The 18,556-nt window shown below is 37.1% G+C and overlaps 1 protein-coding gene across 3 annotated transcripts; it reads right to left on the minus strand.

Annotated features, from left to right (window-relative positions):
* Positions 1-237: 237 nt before the first annotated feature.
* Positions 238-17,463, minus strand: pkp3b (plakophilin 3b). 3 transcript variants are annotated; one of them, XR_003292425.1, is made up of 13 exons: positions 17,041-17,463; positions 12,362-12,456; positions 11,117-11,754; positions 10,279-10,402; positions 8,967-9,171; positions 6,575-6,749; positions 5,769-5,886; positions 5,394-5,558; positions 4,520-4,699; positions 4,018-4,171; positions 3,367-3,591; positions 2,280-2,367; positions 238-1,063 (listed from the first exon to the last, which is right to left on the minus strand). XR_003292425.1 is itself a non-coding variant. In XM_026267436.1 (13 exons), the coding sequence occupies exons 1-13, from the start codon at positions 17,237-17,239 to the stop codon at positions 1,022-1,024; spliced, it is 2,379 nt and encodes a 792-aa protein (XP_026123221.1). In that variant the 5' UTR covers positions 17,240-17,461; the 3' UTR covers positions 238-1,021. The 3 variants fall into 3 exon arrangements, 2 of the variants coding, with proteins under 2 accessions (XP_026123221.1, XP_026123222.1); XM_026267436.1 differs by having other exon boundaries at positions 3,367-3,562; positions 17,041-17,461; XM_026267437.1 differs by lacking the exons at positions 238-1,063; positions 2,280-2,367; positions 3,367-3,591 and adding an exon at positions 3,598-3,728.
* Between the last annotated feature and the right edge of the window lie 1,093 nt (positions 17,464-18,556).

An 18,556-nucleotide genomic window follows, 5' to 3' on the forward strand; every position in this document is an offset into this window, starting at 1 on the left:
TATGAACATGCTCTGATGCATAAATGGATTGATTCAGATAAAGGATATAAAGTACATTAAAAGCAATTTAGTTCATGTGTTATATTTGTGTGAGTTGGAAAAATTTTTTTATTGCACATCAAACTTGAGAAAGTTCTATCAAAATTATTGGTGGTTGCTTGTTTAATCTTTGCAAATGGCACACAAGGCAGGAAGTTATTTAGCTATTAAATTCTCTGGAAATGACACACACAAATGTTCAAATATGCATTTTCTTTTATTTTCAAAGGCAATAGGTTTGTCATATTTGTGCTTTCTGAGCAAGCCTTCAAAGGTTTATTTCAGATATAATATATTTAGAATCTCTTTTGCATTTAAAATCCAAGGCCAATGTAACTGTAACAACCACAGAAGCCTGCAGCAGTGTTACGTGGAAAGCAAAAATCGCACATATATTTATTGCAAAACCAACAATATCGGTTTCTTTAGTTGTAAACAACTACAACATTTTAGTTCACAGTTCACTTCAGTTTCTCTTTTTAGACTTCATGATTATAGCCTATAAACTGAATTTCTGTGTGCAAAATAAAAATACATATTTGGGATAAAATGGTCAAGCTGGACATGCTTACATTTCAAAACTATGTAACATAAGCAGGTCTGATGAAAATGATTTAGTCTTTGAATTACTCATAGTAAAGTGTTGCTAGTTGAACTAATGGCTGTTAATGTTTCATGTCTATAAGCTGCCCTCTCTCAAATAGGCCTCGGGTGCATCTCATCATCGTCTGTTAGACTTACTGTAGTGCTCTGTAAGCATTTATCTCCGGCATGCTGTAATACTGGATGGTGCTGTTGACTAAAATGTATAATCTAGTGAAAACTTCAGAGTTCACTCACTCCACTACAGGTCATAATATGTCTGTGTGTGTGTTTGAGAGAAACAGGCTGTTCGCATTCCCTTTGTGACTTTGGTGTACAATCCCATGGACATCTAATTCCATCTTGTCCACTGAGTTTAGCACTGAGTCATGGACAATGATTAGATGGTCATATCCATGAAATCCCGTCTTGTGAAGCCTTTCTGTAAAATTAAAAACAGAAAAAGAGAAATGACCAGCAATTCTAAATTAGTAGTGTATACCAGTCTAAATATAAATGGCAGTAGTCATATAATGCTGAAATCTACTGGTACTCAAGATAATGGAAAGAAGAATGGAAAATCCTGCATTGCACTTTTACAGTTCAGATGGACCACTGATCTGACCGAAGCCATTCTGAACACCACAGAACTAGTCTAGCAAACCTGTGAACTATACTCACAGTCAATTTACTGACCATCTGATGCACTCTACACATAAAAATTACAATAGCTGGTAAAAAAAAGACCTCATTGGTAACAAAGTACTGGCCTGCAACAATGAGCACTTCCGAGGAAGAATAAATCACTGGATTGCAGTTTGTGACATGCTTGGAATCAAGTTTTGTTTGGGCTTTGTTTCGGATATCTGTGAGTAAAACTGTGCACCACACTTTGTTTATTGGGTTATACAGTATATTTGAAATAATCTGCACAATCACTTTTTTTTTTGTACATTCATTACATGTTTTTTTATTTTGCATTTACTTTAGATTTGAATATGTACATTTACAAGGATTTACAGTTAGTCACATATGAGTCAAATGGTCTCTTCCTATATGAAGCTGGTCAGTGTGACTAGGCTTTAACCATTTAATACAACAAAAGCTAGCTAAATGACATGTCTTGGGTGAAAAACGTTATCTGAGTTTGTTAATAGTTTATTTTGTCATCAGTTTTTGGCATGTGTTCACAGTAAATTCATTTTGTGTAACTATGCCCCAATGTAATTAAAGACATGAGAAAAGAAAAGTCATTTTAACAGTAAAAACACAGAAGACACAGAAGAGTCATGTCTGGTAATCAGTAATGGGTGGTAGGTAAATATTTTTCCAGCTCAGTAATATAACTGACTGAGAGAGCTGATATCATATAGGAGAGCATCTTAACAGCTTTACAGTATCCTTAACTGAGCTATTCACACACTGTAACCGCCCATTTTTACTGACTTTCCATAATAAAACAGCTGACCATTGGCCAAGCAGGCTGATACTTATGTAAATAGACACAATACCCATCAGTGCAAAGTCTGTATACAGAAAGGTACCCATTTTCATATCAAATTTCAGAGAAGAGGCCTTTGTCACATGTCCTCTACTTGTAACTCTGAACAGTAACACATTCATTTGTGCTTTTAGCTGGGTTTTACTCTAAGACTCACCTGTTTGTAATCTTTGTGAAGTTTGGTGTACTGAAACATGTTGGACAGAACGGTGGAGGCGGCCCTGGCGGCTTTTAGCTTCCCGGGACTGAGACAGAATGAGAAGGAGAAACATGAGAAGCAATGCTGGGACATTGTGCTCTTGATTAAACAGCTAAATAATGCAACAGTGTGTAGTCTACATTACAACAGTAGTGCTATGAGAGATGGTAGGCGAGATCTAAATGGTCTCATAGAAATTGATCATTAAGAGTATGATTTATGCCTGAAAATGTCAAGAAACCTTGCTGATTTCTTATCATATCAGTTGGGTTATGGCTGAACTTCAAAGAATTGGTACTTTCTCACTTCAGGTTTAAAGTAACAGGGCTGTAAGTAAGCATCATAAAAAAAAACAATATTCTGAATAGCGGACTACAAATATGAGTTTTCAAATGACAATTCTTATGACTAGCACCTTCAATCTTAAATATCTGATTACAACATTTGGTAAAGCTTTATAAATAATTCATTATAAATGTATTTTTAATGCAGTAGTTATGCCTTGTAATGCACTTTATATAATGCATTATATGGACTACTTATCTATTCATTAAAGACACTTTTAGAATGTATAATGCATTGAAACATGCCAGATAACAATTAATGAATATTAACTTTGGTTACAATTATTTATGAAGTGTTACCATGCATTATAACATTCATTACGAATCACTTTATAACGCATTATAAATAAGTGTTTTAAGGTAAAGCATTATAGCATAGTATAGTAAATATGCAATTTATACACAATTTTGACCTTGTTTTGGCCTGATTCTATAATTTTTTTCTCACAAATTAAAATTTTTGTGAAATGCTCTTTATTTCTCCATCTCCACATGTAACCAATTTCTATCAGCTTTTAAGTACATCTTGCTCTTTTGACTTTTTTCCCAGGACTCTTTGAGGAATAGAACGTTTACGGGAACTGCAATCATTTGAAATAAAACATTAAGCAACATTCAAAACATTTTTACTCTCGTGTTTGATCAGTTCAAATCTCCCTTGAATAAACCTATGGATTTCATTTTTTTTTTGGTCTTTTTACCTGTTGTCATGAGATGTCTTAATGCTGACAAGCTTGGGTAGTCCATCAAAGTAAGTGATATCTCTCGCAGCTAGAGAGCTTCCTGTAACCAGGTTGTTGAGAACCCCACAGACGTTGACCACCACGTCACTAGACGGTTCTTTCTGATGTCCATCACTGGGGAGTTTGTTCACCAGAATATTCACCACTTTGGTGGCTAAAGATAGGAAGCGATAACTAATTTAGCTGGAATTACATAAACAAAAAGAGTGAATGTTATATGTGTAGTGTGAAGAAGGAGGCGCCCTTTGGCCCAGTGGGGGTGGATCACAGTGAAGCAGAGAACTGAGGTCAGGGTGGGGATAAACGGGCGGCACCGGATACTGGAAGTGATACAAGTATGAGTGTGGGGGGAGCCGAAAAGAATGCGTTGGAGTAAAAACAATGTGTAAGAAATTCATTTTATACTACGAGCGGGGACGGCTCACTCTGGGCAAGTGAGGAGAAAAATATAGATTGTTTTTCGTAGTTATCGCCTTGTGCAATACTTCATGTGGGTTTTTACTGATCTAGACATTTTCTTTGCCAGAATGTGGAAATCTTGATCGGGATGTTTTACACATTAAGCTGTAATTAAAGACAGAGAGCTGGAACAGAAAGTCATTCACTAACCCATGTCAGCTTTGTTTTTGCAGTGTCGGGAGAGGTTCCTCAGCAGACCCGTGAGAGAACGGAGCTCGGCATCTGTGGGGCTTCGCAACAGATCAAGAATCACTGGCAACATCCGCTCCTGCTCCAGCGCCACACGACTCAACACAGAGGCCCACTAACAGAGAACACAGGAAAATGGCGAGAAAAGAAAAACAAGAGAGACAGAGAACAATAAGTTATACTGTCAGCCAGATAAAACAAAAAAATCATACACTTTTAAAAATAAAGGCTCCAAATGAGGGATTTCACAGAGATATATAGGAGTATAGGAGAACAGTGAGAAATAGAAAAATTCTATGGGAAAAACATGCAGGCAGAATAAGTAGGAGAGTTTAAGAACACACTGAACATTACTAAAAGTGACACACTAAACTGCAGTTAAGATTGACACAGCGTAAGATTACGTCTCACAGGTGAGATTAAATACGCTGTGTAAAGTTCAGTGTCAGATCTGGTATCTCACCCTTCTGTCGCCCGCTGTGATGTTCTGCAGGGCTCCTGCCGCTGCCTCACGTGTGGCCGTGTTTGTTTCAGAGCTCTGCAGGATGCGGTTGTATAGAGCGACTATCTTAGGGTGCCACAGCCACTCTGCTCCTTTTGGGACACGTGCCATTTCAGAGAAGGTGGTCAGGTCTTGATTCCTCTGACGGGACACATTATAAACTCATTAGACTGCAGATATGAAGTATAATACCTCTGTCTATTGCACTGGAGAGATAACTGCACTACTGTTCAAAGGTTTGGGGACAGTAAGATTTTTGTTTTAAAGGAAATAATCCTTTTATCCAGCAAGGATGCATGAAATTGATCAAAAGTGAAAGTAAAGACATTTATAATGTTCAGTTTCAAATAAAGGTTGATCTTTTTGAAAAAACTTTCTATTCATTAATGAAATTCTGGAAAAAAAAGTATCAGTTTTCACAGAAATATTTTTTTTCTTATTATTACTTACACTTATTATTAAGCAGCACTGGTTTTAACATTGATAATAATTAGACATGTTAGAATGATTTCTGAAAGTTCATGTGACATTGAAGACTGGAGTAATGGCTGCTGAAAATTGAGCTTTTCCACCATGTTAATATTCTTCCAAAACATATCTAATAAATTACTATATTTTTACTATATTCTTTCAAAAACATATAAAAAAAAATCTCACCATCCCCAAATTGTTTAATGATAGTCTATGCATTATTATCTACACTATACCGTATATTCAAATAGTATCCTATATCAAATCTGCTGTTTTAATGAAATATCAGATAAGGTTTGGTAAAAATTTCTCAAGTAAGGCTAATGACATTGCTAATACAGAAGACTGCGGATGAGGGACTGACATCTTTTGCTTTCTTGCTCTGTGGTGTGAAGCAGCCGATGGGGTCGTTGTGTCGCATGTCCTGTGCTCGAGTGGGTCCTTCCAAACGCATCTGAACTGAAGCAGGGATCTCAGAGTACAGCTGGTAGGACAGGTTGCGCAGGACACACACACAGTTTTCAACTCCCTAGAGGCGCAGAATTACAGAATGAGGATTTCAAATACTTTTGGAAATTATTTTGTAGATTACAGATTAATTTACAGATTCATTAGATTCATTTTCTAATTGCCATCTGAGAACCAGATCTAAACTGATTTTCACTTGGCAAAGACATCGTTTTTGGGCAATGGCTCAAAGCTAACATATTACATCTGGATGTTGATTTTCAGGTCTGACCTTGTCCTCTCCTTTTCCCTCCTGTAGGGAGTTTTCGATGTATCCAACCAGAGAGTCAACCAGCCCTCGAGTTTCCCGCATCTGCTGCCTGGTTCTTTCATTCACCGAGCTCAGGTTCCTTCAGTGCGTATAAAAGGGGTGATTCAAGATGGGGTTTTTTTCATGCATTTGTGTTGAAATATTTATAGCAGGTTAATCTTTATTGTGGCTATAATTGTTTCCAGTATCTTTTACAAACTTTTATATTGCAAACAGTGACAACCAGCCATAAACATTCATATTTAAGGTTGTTAACCAATGAAAATGTGTGGCTGATTTCTGATCAGAAATGAGCTCTTATTTTTGTTTGCTTAATTTCAGTTAAATTACATTTACATTTATCTGACGCTAAAAGCGACTTACAATTGCTATACATGTCAGAGGTCACACGCCTTTGGAGCAACTAGGGGTTAAGTGTCTTTCTCAGGGACACATTGGATTCGAACCTTGGTCTCTCACACCAAAGGCATGTGTTTTATCCACTGTGCCAACACCACCCTTTTTAAGGCGCAATTGTAAGAAATATACAAGCCAATGACATAACACACAATAACAGGATAAATACATATATTCCAAAATATACAATTTCTAATTTTATATGATGTTATTTTGAATTTTATGATCCAATAATTTAAATATCTGGGGCTTTTTACTACAGTCGTTGACATTTCTCTAGTTCACTGTTGACCATGCTGTGCACGCATGTGCATGTAGGTACTGGAACTTAAATGCATTTAAATGCATGCATGTATATGTGAGGTGTGTACCTGAGGCAGCCTGTGGTGTTGTAGAAAATATCGGCCTCAGACGCACTCTGTTGAATGACACCAGCATCTCCTCCTCCAGACAGAGGCACTAGCACTCTCTCCGTCAGCTCAGACAAACCCTCTCTGGCCAGCTTCTCCTTTAGACTGTCTTTAGAAGATAAGTTCCACAAAATGCCTACAGAGACAAAGAGAGAAATTTGTCAAAGTCATTTATCATTTACATTATTTAGTCCTCTTTAATGGGTTTAGCTTTTTGCTTGTAAATATAATATATATTCGCAAATGCTAATAGACTGTAACAGCTAATAACCTATTACATTTCAGTTATATCACTGTTGTTGTTGTTTTTTAATCTTACCTTCCACTACAGTACAGTTTGTATGAACTTACATATGTGTAGCAACCCACAAAAATAACTTTAATCCAGTTTAACCACCTAAACCATGTGGTCTGTATAAATAAGAAAAAATCATATGGATGCCATTAAAGGGTAAGTTCAGCCAAATATTAAAATTATGTTATTGATAACTCACCGTCATGTTGTTTCAAACACGTGAGACCTCCGTTCATCTTTGGAACACAGTTTAAGATATTTTAGATTTAGTCCGAGAGCTCTCAGTCCCTCCATTGAAGCGTGTGTACGGTATACTGTCCATGTCCAGAAAGGTAAGAAAAACATCATCAAAGTAGTCCATGTGACATCAGAGGGTCGGTTAGAATTTTCTGAAGCATCGAAAATACATTTTGGTCCAAAAATAGCAAAAACTATGACTTAATTCAGCATTGTCTTCTCTTCCGTGTCTGTTGGGAGAGAGTTCAAAACAAACCAGTTTGTAATATCCGATTCGCGAACGAATCATTCGATGTAACCGGATCTTTTTGAACTAGTTCACCAAATCGAGGTCTCCAATACGCATTAATCCGCAAATGACTTAAGATGTTAACTTTTTTAATGTGGCTGACACTCCCTCTGAGTTCAAACAAACCAATATCCCGGAGTAATGCATGCACTCAAACAGTACATTGACTGAACTGCTGTGAAGAGAGAACTGAAGATGAACACCGAGCCGAGCCAGATAACGAACGAAAGATTGACTCGTTTAGTGTCAGCCACATTAAAAAAGTTAACAGCTTAAGTAATTTGTGGATTAATGCTTATTGGAGATGTGAACCATTTAAAAAAATTCAGCTCGATTTGGTGAACTAGTTCAAAAAGATCCGGTTACATCGAATGATTTGTTCGCGAACCGGATATCACAAACTGCTTTGTTTTGAACTCTCTCCCAACAGACACAGAAGAGAAGACAATGCTGAATAAAGTTTTTGTTATTTTTGGACCAAAATGTATTTTTGATGCTTCAAAAAATTCTAACCGACCCTCTGATGTCACATGGACTACTTTGATGATGTTTTTCTTACCTTTCTGGACATGGACAGTATACCGTACACAGTTTCAATGGAGGGACTGAGAGCTCTCGGACTAAATCTAAAATATCTTAAACTGTGTTCCGAAGATGAACAGAGGTCTCACAGGTTTGGAACAACATGACGGTAAGTTTTTAATGACATAATTTTAATGTTTGGCTGAACTTACCCTTTAAGACTTAATTATTAATTCATAAAACTAAATGGATTTATGTAATAAAACAAATGTGAAAAACTACATTTTTGTTTATAAATTGTATTACTTAATAAATAAAGTTATGTTTAAAATTTAAAACATGTTCATTCATTTCATTATAAAATAGCTGATGAACTGACATTAGAGGGATGAATATATTAACACACAGTATGACTGCTCAGTCATGGTAAACTAGTCAAGCATTAAAATAAAGTTCAACTGTTGCATATTATTCATCTAGAATAATATGTTAATGTCTGATTAATATGTATAAAAATGTTTTTTTTTTCTCGAATGTTGTTTAGTAAGGGGGTTTTTACTACACGGAGCACTAAGCTGCTAGTGTCTTGTGAGGTTTAAAGCCAACACAGATAAGAATACAGGTCATAAAATGTCACTAAGAGACCTGGCAACCCTGAGTCCGGCAGGAAAGAATGTCAAGGATTGTTTACTAAGTGAGTGTGGGTGTATGAGGGGGAGGGGGTGACAGCAGAGCTCAGAAAGCACAAAGGCCTCTGGGAGTTTACTTCCCAATGCATCTGGGACTTGAAGTGATTCCAGGAAACAGCCAGACCACTTTTTTCTGCTCTTTCTTTGTTTCTTCAAATACACTCGCTGCTCTTAACTCTCCACTCTGCTTAAGTTGGATCACCCAGCTATTGCAGGTGAACTTTTGTACTAAATCGAGACTCGAGTGCCACATTGTATTTGCAAAGAAAAGTTCACGGTCCAAATAATCACCTTGAACAAACAAAAACAAAACAAACATACCTGTGATATTTTTGCGTAGCTCATCATCGGGTTCTTTTAAAGCACCAATTAGTTTGCTAATGCCACCGGCTTCGATAAGCGCTGTCTTGTTGTCCATATTCTCATAGATGAGGTTGCGTGTAGCACCTGTTGCATAGCGCTGAACCTCTTGGTTCTCGCTGCTAAACAGCTGTACTAATGCTGAGATGCCCTTCAAACTGCGCACCTATGCAACAAGAAAAACATCTAGTTTAGTTCTGTGAGAAATCATTTATGTTAATCATTTTATTGCTTATCCTGATTCCAGTGTGATCCCATGTATATAAATCTCACTTTTGTGCTTGATAGATTATAGACAAAAATCGTTAATCTCCTGAACATTTTTTCAGCCCAACATGGCAACCTGCTCAGACAGCTGTCTATGTTTTGCTATGATGTGCTCTCAGGCAGAATGTTCTGCCCCCTGAGGTCCAGGGTAAAGATTAAGGGCAGGGTGAAGTTATTCTCTCCATCTGGCTTGAGTATAACACAGAACAAAAAGCAAGGAAAAGGCATCTTAGCCTCGATCCATACAATGCCCCATTAATTATACAAAGTATATATATATATATATATATTGCTCACAACTAGATTTGTTTAACTAAATATAGAGTTGCCTCTTTGACATTATTTCTTCCCTGCAACATGGTTCATTTTTCTAGATTAGAGGCTAAAAGGAATTTTGATCATTTTGTCTATTAACCACTCAACAGAGAAAGCAACCAACCACCTGAAGAGGATTCCCTCTAGTACCCTATTTTCTACTTAGTTGATTTTTTGTACATAGGCACCTGCCTTTGGTCACACCATGAGCTTTGAGTTTTTAAAACAGATTGTGAAGTTCATAAAAGTGCATTGTGTTTCTGTCGGATGCTGTTTATCTAGCTAATTTTGTAAGGAAGAGCACATCCTGTGTGAACGCCCTTTAATTGCTCAAACAGAGCTCCGCTGTTGCTCTGGACTGAAAGACGCCGCATGAAAAGTAAACAAATTGTCTGCTCAGGATGGACCCTCATGGTAATGGAAAATATGACATCTTAACCAATCACAAAATGAAAAAATATCTAGAGTGAAATGTGAAATGTTTTGAAGTTTTAAAAAAATCTAATATTCATAACAATATTTTATATATTTTACAAGGACGTTAATACGAGGTTTATTGACTAGTGTGAAATATATAATAGGATCTCTATTTGAAATTCCTTAGTTCTCGCATATGTATTATTTCCATAGTGTCATTTGTTTCAAATGTATATTGCTGATCTGATAAATATATAATTATTTTTTTTTTTACCATGGTTTTGGCTTCATTGCTGTGGTAACACTGATGCTGTATGTAGGCTGCTCCCAACATCTGCATGGCAACATCAGTGGAAGAGATGTAACTGATCGCTGTAGTCATGTCCAGGTTATGGATTCTGTTCATTCACACAAAAACCAAATGGAATGTGCTTTAAATATATAACATAAAAATATAATATACTTGAAATAGATTACACATGAAACGTTATTTTATAGTATAAAAAGAGATGAAGAAATGAATACATTTCCATTCAAAGGTTCAAATTTATGAAAAGACTTTTGGATTATTACATATTACTATCTTTAAAAGTTTTATTCATCAAAGAGTCCTGAAAAAATGTTTCATATGTTCCAACAAGATATTATTATCTTAATAATATAATCTTAAAAATAAAGGTTCCTCGGCAATGTCATAGTAGAACCGGTTTTGGTTCCCCAAAGAACATTTCAGGGAACAGTTCTTAAAAGAAACTTTTTTTTTTTCTTAGTGTGAAGAACACTTTAATAATGTAAAGAAACTTTTTCCACCGTAAAGAACCTTTTGTGGAATGAAAAGATTCTATGGATGGTAATGGTTCTTTGTGGAACAATTGATGCCAATAAAGAACTTTTTTTTAAGTGTTATGTTTTTAAGTGTTATGTTTCTTGAGCACCAAATCAGCATATTAATGATTTCTGAAGGACTCTGAGACACTGAAGACTGGAGTAACGGATGATGAAATGTCACCGTTGCCATCACAGGCTTGAATTATGTAGACATGGCATGAAACATGACTAAATGGTGTCAAATTATAATTTTTTCTTCTTCTTAAAAATATATTTTACATTACCCGCCAAGAGCATCTGTGGTTCCATCGGCCAATCCGTCATAAATGTCCACACCACGACCGACACTCTTCATACTATGCACAGACCCCGCTCTCTTCATGGCGCCCTGGTAATGCCCAGCACCCATCATACTGGTGCCCCCAGTGGACATCTGCTGCCACTGCATTGAGCTGCTGCTCAGCCTTTGCTGCTGTTGCTGCTGCACATGACGATTATTCATGCGGCTGATGGTTCGGTGGGAAGGGCCTTTAAATGAATATTGATTAGCCAACTCTGCCTCCCTCCATCCTGTATTGTAACCTTCTCGTGCCATGGTCCCACTGAGGGTGCGCTGTCTTTGCACCACATTGGGTGGAGAACTGTAGCCATAGGACGCCACCCAGTTCCCCACAGGAGATGGCTGCCGTTGTAACGTGAGTCCGGCCATTGCTGCCGCCTCCTGGTCAGTCCGACTCAGCGCCCTTGATTCCAATGTTTGCATTTGATTGTAAGAGGCATTCAGATGTGCATCATCATGGTACATGTACGGGCGGCCCACTACAGCGGGCATAGGCACGCCATGGCTGATTCTGTGCCGAGTGCCCATTTCTACTGCAGAGCGAGAGGAAAATTCTCCTGCATACTGAGACAGTCGAGGCGTCTGAGTAAAAGGGAGTCATGTGAATATAACAGTTATTCAAAAAGCAACATTTTGTGTCTGATATGAGTGATTAAGCCCATGCTAACTGCTCTTGCAGGCTCACTGCTATCACACAGAAGGGGTAACGTGGCCTCTGGTCATGAGGTCTTGGGTTAGGAATGTTTCAGATGCACACTGGGCTCTGAGCTCAATTCCACAGCTTGATAGTATTGTACTTCACTTTCTAAACACAGCTCCCACAGGAGAACGCAAAATACCGCATCATTGTGTTTGCAGGGTGCAGCCACACAGAGTGTCATTGTCAAGGGATTGTGGACTTTGCAATCAGTCCAACAAATTACTATCCATGGATGACCTGATTTTAATAGTGCTGTCAGTGCAAAATGATTCAAAATTATAGAATTGAACTCAGTAGCTTACAACAAGAACTTGCCGATTGAAATGAACAATGTGATTTCTTTCTGTTTTAAAATTGGAACTTGAAATGATACGGAAATGTTATCCCTGGTCTATTGTAAAGCTTAATCCTTTACTAAAACAAGCTCAGTTAGCATTTGCTTCAGATAAATGATGCAGTTGGAAATGTAGTGAATGTAGTCACACTTACTGCCATTGTTCTGTTGCCATTGTAGATCACAGACTTGGAACTGAATCCAGGAGTTTTGGTTTGGTATCTTACAGTGGACGTGTGGCCGTCAAATTCTGAAAAAGAGGGCAATTAAAATGTTTTCAAGATCTGTTCATGAAGATGTTTATGAACATTTTTGTGTCTAAATTCTTTATAAACTGTGAATAATCTTTACATCTAACTTTTGCTATTTCACTGTTTTCAGAGAAACAAGAACAACCCAGAAAAAATGTCTCTCCCAGGTGGCTTTCATTTTGATGGGATTTCTTCCAAAGTATTACATCGGTCAACAGTGACATAAGACCCAGTGTGTCACCTGATCTATGTTTGGCATTCAGCTCTCTGACTTTGTGCTTCAACGACTTTTAAGAGATGGGGTTTCTATCAGTGCTTGGCTTCTCAACATAGTCTGCTGCAAATCATGCTGGTTAGTTTATTCACATCTGTTAGATATGTGAAAATTAGGTTTAAGGCTCCAAAACATGCTCAGAGGAAGTTATTTCATGGGTGAGAGGGGAAGTCTGGTATAACAATCACACGGTAAGAGAATGAAACAGAAGGAAAGCAGGATGACATCATAGGGTGGTCCTTTGTCTTATTTTCAATGATTTGAAGGTCCTTTAGTGCTCTATTCTGTTCGTTACTGTTTTGCTCTCTTTTTCTCTTACTTACCCCTGTACAATGACTTTTGCAGACAAAAAAAAAACATAAGTGGTTGATCCCTACATATAATAGAACCTTATGAAAACATTAAGGCAGTGGGACAGTAACATAAATTGCCTACATTTAACAAACCAATGCGAGTCAGCTCCATCGCAGTACCACTGGACATATGAAAATACAACAAACCCAGGATGGATTGAGAGAAGTGGTCTTTCCAATGATTGAAAGATAAGGTCAACCATATTGCTCCCTCTCCCAGAGGAGAGATGAATTTCAGCTAGAGCTCCATATACATGTGTCAGGGGATGTTGCTCAATAGATGAAAAAAGCAGATTTGGCACTTTCTTTAGAAGGCTTTTCTGAAGAAATAAAAGACAAATACTGAACTCATCGGGTTTAAGAGTGTTAAACATCTGTCTTAATATTTTATTCATTTCTGCTACATAATTCAATTTATTATACACGACTATCTAAAAATGCTTCCAACGAAGAGCTCTTGTTTTCGCAATAATAATGTAGAAAATGGTATGATAATGCAATTTACATTTCCATAATTCTTCAGAATGTTTAAAAATTCTTCATTAGTGTCATTATCACACCCTCCTCCTCAAACTGTCGTATCATAAAACACAACTAATTCCTGTTTCCACCAGAGTTTCTAAGCTGTCTGTAGGAAGTCTGACAGGAAGCCTTAAGGTCTGTCCAAATTAAAGTCAGGGCAAGAATGTCTGAAAGTTCAAGACCTGACCACAGCTGTCTTTGTTTTGATTTACTCTTAAAAATCAGCATTTTTTGAACTGGCAAGATTTCAGTCTTTTGAAGTACATTGTACTGAGGTGGTTCCCTGGTAGACAGCAGATAAAGAAGTTTATTAAATGGTAAATTCCTTTAGATTGGGGTGAAGGAGTGTTTGGAGGAAGATCACTTCTAAAATTGAAACATCTGTTTTGTTTCAGAGAGGCTTGGCGTGACTGCGTGTCTTCGCTCATCTCCTCCTGTTTTTCAGTGAGTTCAGAGTACATAAAAAACATCTTAATTACTTACGTAACAAAATATAATTGGAAAAGGCAGGCTGTATTGATAGATATTACGATGGTGATGATTTTAAATGCATATATTATTCAATTTTATATATATTGTTTTCTACAAAACAATTGCAAAATGTAAAAATGAAAAATACATAAACAATAATAGTAATAATAATAATAATAACTATTACAAAAAGCATGGCAAATCTGGCCTATGAACACATGAGTCTTGTGGCTGGTCCATCTAAAATGTTACATTACAAACCCATGTACAATAACAACATTCTAAAGTTATTGCTGTTGATATTGATAGAGAAGTGTGAACTTCTTACACCACATGCTCAATAAATCACCACAATGAGTCTGAGTATGATTAAAACCCATGCAATCCCTACATTCCTTGGGAACTTGGTTGTAAAAACTGAGAAGCAGAGCATTAATCTTGATGACAATTAAATTGCGTATACTGTGCACCATATTTTTAGGATAATTGCAAAGCAGCTGTTGGCTTTTATATGGGAATGAATGCACCTTCAAAGCAAGACAACTACTTTATTCAGGGTTATTCTTTTCTGAAATGATTTAACATCCCACATCCTCCCATTCAGTCCCCATAAGCTAAAATAGAACTGGCCTACTGATAAAACACCAAATGTCAGGAAACTCTTTGGCAAAGGACATGGAGGTGTGAGCAAGAATGTAGCACAGATCAGGTCAAAAGTGTGTAAGCGGACTACAAAAAGAAGAAAAAAAAATTGTTGGATTATAGATTTGCATGATAAATTAATACTAAACTATGACTGAAACAATATATTCATATATATTTACTTATTCTTCTGTATAAATTCTATATAAAATTGCAGGTTCCAAGAAGTTTTTTAAAGTGATGCCACAGAAGACCCATTTTGGTTCCCCTAAAAAAACCTTTCTGTAAACAGTTCTTAGAAAACAGTTTTTTTTTTTTATCTTTAGAACCTTATAAAGGAACATTTATTCAATGGAAGAGTCACGTGTTCTTCAAGGAACAATGGACACAAATAAAGAGCCTTTATTTTAAAGAGTGAAAAACTGTCATTTCGTCTTCTTCTTAAAAGGTCATGTCCAAACTCATTCTCTAACATTGACCAGATACAGCTCTCCGAGTCATTTATTGTGATTAGGGTCAACAATAGGGTCAAAGGTTAAATGCCTAACATTCCTCTCGCTATAGCTTAGTTTCTGCAAGATTTGATCAAGTGTTACTGGGAACGTTGTTTTTATAATCAGATTAATCAGACTTTCGATTTGCAATCACAACTGTGAAAAATATTAATATTAAATATTAAGAAAGAAATGGACTTTGATGACTTTCATGAGATCTGGACATGTCTAGAACAGGGCTATTCAATTAGTTTTATTTGAGGACCGTATTATCGAATTGAACATTTTGGAAGGGGGCCAAGGGGTGGGGGCCATCCAATCTCTTTCAGGGTGTCCTATAAAATTAGAAATTAAATTTAAATGAAATGCATATTCAGCATTAAAATGAACTAATATACTAAGATCTGTAAAAAGTTAATGATGCTGTCTGTGATTTGATTAAAAAAAAAATAATAATAATTGTGCATTTTTCTGTAATTGTGATTACCGGTAGGTGCCTATTAATACACAACAAAGACAGGAACAGGAAGGACCATATAAGGGCAATAGAGTTACAAGAGGAGCAAAACACACAAAACATGGACCAGAGTCTGACAATTTCACTTTAAAAGCAGCGTTGTTCCCTTTAAAAAAAAAACTTTAATTGGGCCCGAAGGCCGCCAGTAGAATAGCCCTGGTCTAGAAGTATGATACTATACTAGCTGATTCCTTAGGTTCCTATTCCTGTTAATTTGTGATTTTTAATATAATGTTTTACTTACATGCTTCTTTCAAGCATTATTAAAGTTATATTTCAGCCACCTTCTGATGAGAGAAAGCTGTTACAGGGGGCAGTGGGGGTGGGGTGCTGGGGAGGTGGAGAGTGAGGATTGCCCTAATTTCTACCTGCCTTTCTAAACCAAAGAAGAAAGTGATACCTTTCCCACGAGTTATCTACACTCCTCTTCCTCCTCCTCCTCCACACACACACACACACAAACACACACACACACACACACACACACACTACTCACAATGGCTAACATCACTAAATCACGTGCTGAGTGATCTATTTTACACATTTGCATTTGAAAGCATCTATATATCTTGTCAAGGTTTCATTAAAGAACAATGGGCCGGTTTTCCATTCATGCGAGCTTATGTAACGTTTACAAGTTTAACTTAATTCTTATGAGGGCCAACATGGTTCAGGAAAGTGTCAGGATATCAGTTGTTCCAATGTCCTGTTTTAGGGGGTTCCCAGCAGAGGAATCCTGTCTCTTCTTAACAAAGCAACATAACAAGCATGTTGGAAAACCAGTGTGTGCACCTGCAGCAAACGCAGTGACTGTGGCCAGAACATGAAGGCCAAACAGATATTTGCATTCTGATGCAAAACAAATCCTATCAGTGTCACTGAAAGTCGAAGCAGAGCTATCGAGTTCACAAGTTCAGCTATTGTAGGAATGTTCTGCCATATTTCTGACATATTGCTTAAACTTAACAATATATAATATAATTAGTCAAAGTTTTCATTTTATTGTGTACTTACATAACTACTAGTTTGATAATATTTAGCGTTGGAATGAGTAAAAATATTTGAATTTTAAATGAGGAAAAACAGTGTAGCCTATTTATAATCATCTTAAAGGGGGAAAAATCCCTAATATCACCTAAAATATGATTAGCCCAAAACTATACATCGTAATTTACTAAAGGTAAAAAAGTTTAATTTTAAAGTTGAAAAAGTTTGCTTAAAACTTAAGTTTGCACATTCTAGAACAGTGAAGCTGCTGTTTTAAAGCGCACAGGACGCAGGTTAACGGATCATCCACAGGTTCTGCTCACCTGTGGAGGCGTTGAGTCGGGATGAGGATGAGGATTTCTCCGCCATGCGCTGCTGGACCTGCTGCTGGACGCGTCTGGCTCTGGACAGCTGATCCCTCCTGAGATGGTCATCGGTCGGGATCGCATATGTGGTGACCGAGGTGCTGGGCTGTAAGGCGGAAAAGAACAGGCCCTCAGTGGCCACAACAGCGCTCATCATGAAGTCCGAAAACTCGCTCCAGTAGGCTAATTATACAATCCAAACTTTTTTTTCTATCCGAAAACCGTTTTCCGTTGGAAACGTTTTTTTTCCCCTTCTAATGTTCTTTTCAAAGTATTCCAATATCTACTGAAAGTAATTAGCCCGGGGCGCAGGTCAGCCGAGCAGCAGCTCGTACACTTGATCTGTGCAGCTCTGCAGGCAGCTGTGCGCTCAGCGCTACTGTCGTCAAGAGATACAGAGATTGTGTAGCCGGGGCGGAGCCTCCTCATTCACTGCTCTCAGCACTAAAATACGCGTTTATCAGCCCCAGCTTAGAGTTACAGAGAGTGTATGAGCTCAGCCCTGCAGATTGCGTCTGCCTGCTGTGCTTTAGTCACCCCTAACCTAAAAGTATCATGGTATGACCATGTTTTTACATACTACAAGCATACCATGCTTTTCTATGAGTGATTGGTATTCTGTTTCTCTCAGAGTAAACTTTAATTACAATAGTTTTTGAATATGCTAAACATTTAGGACCATGATAAATATCAAAGTATCACTGTAATACCATGTTTTTGACATGGTGCCATTAGAATATCATACGCTTCATAAAAGTGGCTAAGTTCTTGTACCACAATGGCATTACCATGAGATACATATTTTTTTTGTATGGAATCTAAATTAATTAATATATTTGAAAATATATAAATTAAACAACTGAAAAACATAACAAAAATAATTACTCACCATTAACACTGGTTTCATTGTTTGATATGTTCCTTGTTTATTTTTCTTTTGATTTTCATGAACAAGTCTTCACAGTTTACCTTTTTATAAAACCCTTTGCTCGTATAAAGCCCTTTGCTCTTTCTTTGGCTTTAACTATTCTGTTTAAAGAGGACTAACTTAAAATGTATCTTACACTCCCAAATTCTGACATAATCTCTCCTCCCAGGAACTTCAATTAATCCTAAATAAAGATAGGAAGGAAAATGCAGGGCTCTAAAAAAATCCCACATTGAGGAGGAGAGGATGTGAAAACTGTTTAGTCAACAGGCTGAATGAGATTTGAGGGGGTTTTTAGTTGAGTTGGTTTAAATGTGATTATTTTCGGTGTATATTTAGACGATTAGAAGATCACTGACTCATACAGCAGTGAATGTATTATTTTGGCTGATTGCTTTATCCACTTACTGCTGGAAATGAGTTGGTAAGATCCCTTTGTTTCAAACAAAGGTAGGCCTATAGTTCAGAAGACACACCCCATGCAGCAGTCCAGAAAATCACCAGAGTGGTCACTATATCCCACAACACTGAAAGTGACAAATGCAA

This window comes from Carassius auratus, chromosome 7, assembly GCF_003368295.1.
Source record: "Carassius auratus strain Wakin chromosome 7, ASM336829v1, whole genome shotgun sequence".
Classification (NCBI taxonomy): domain Eukaryota; kingdom Metazoa; phylum Chordata; class Actinopteri; order Cypriniformes; family Cyprinidae; genus Carassius; species Carassius auratus.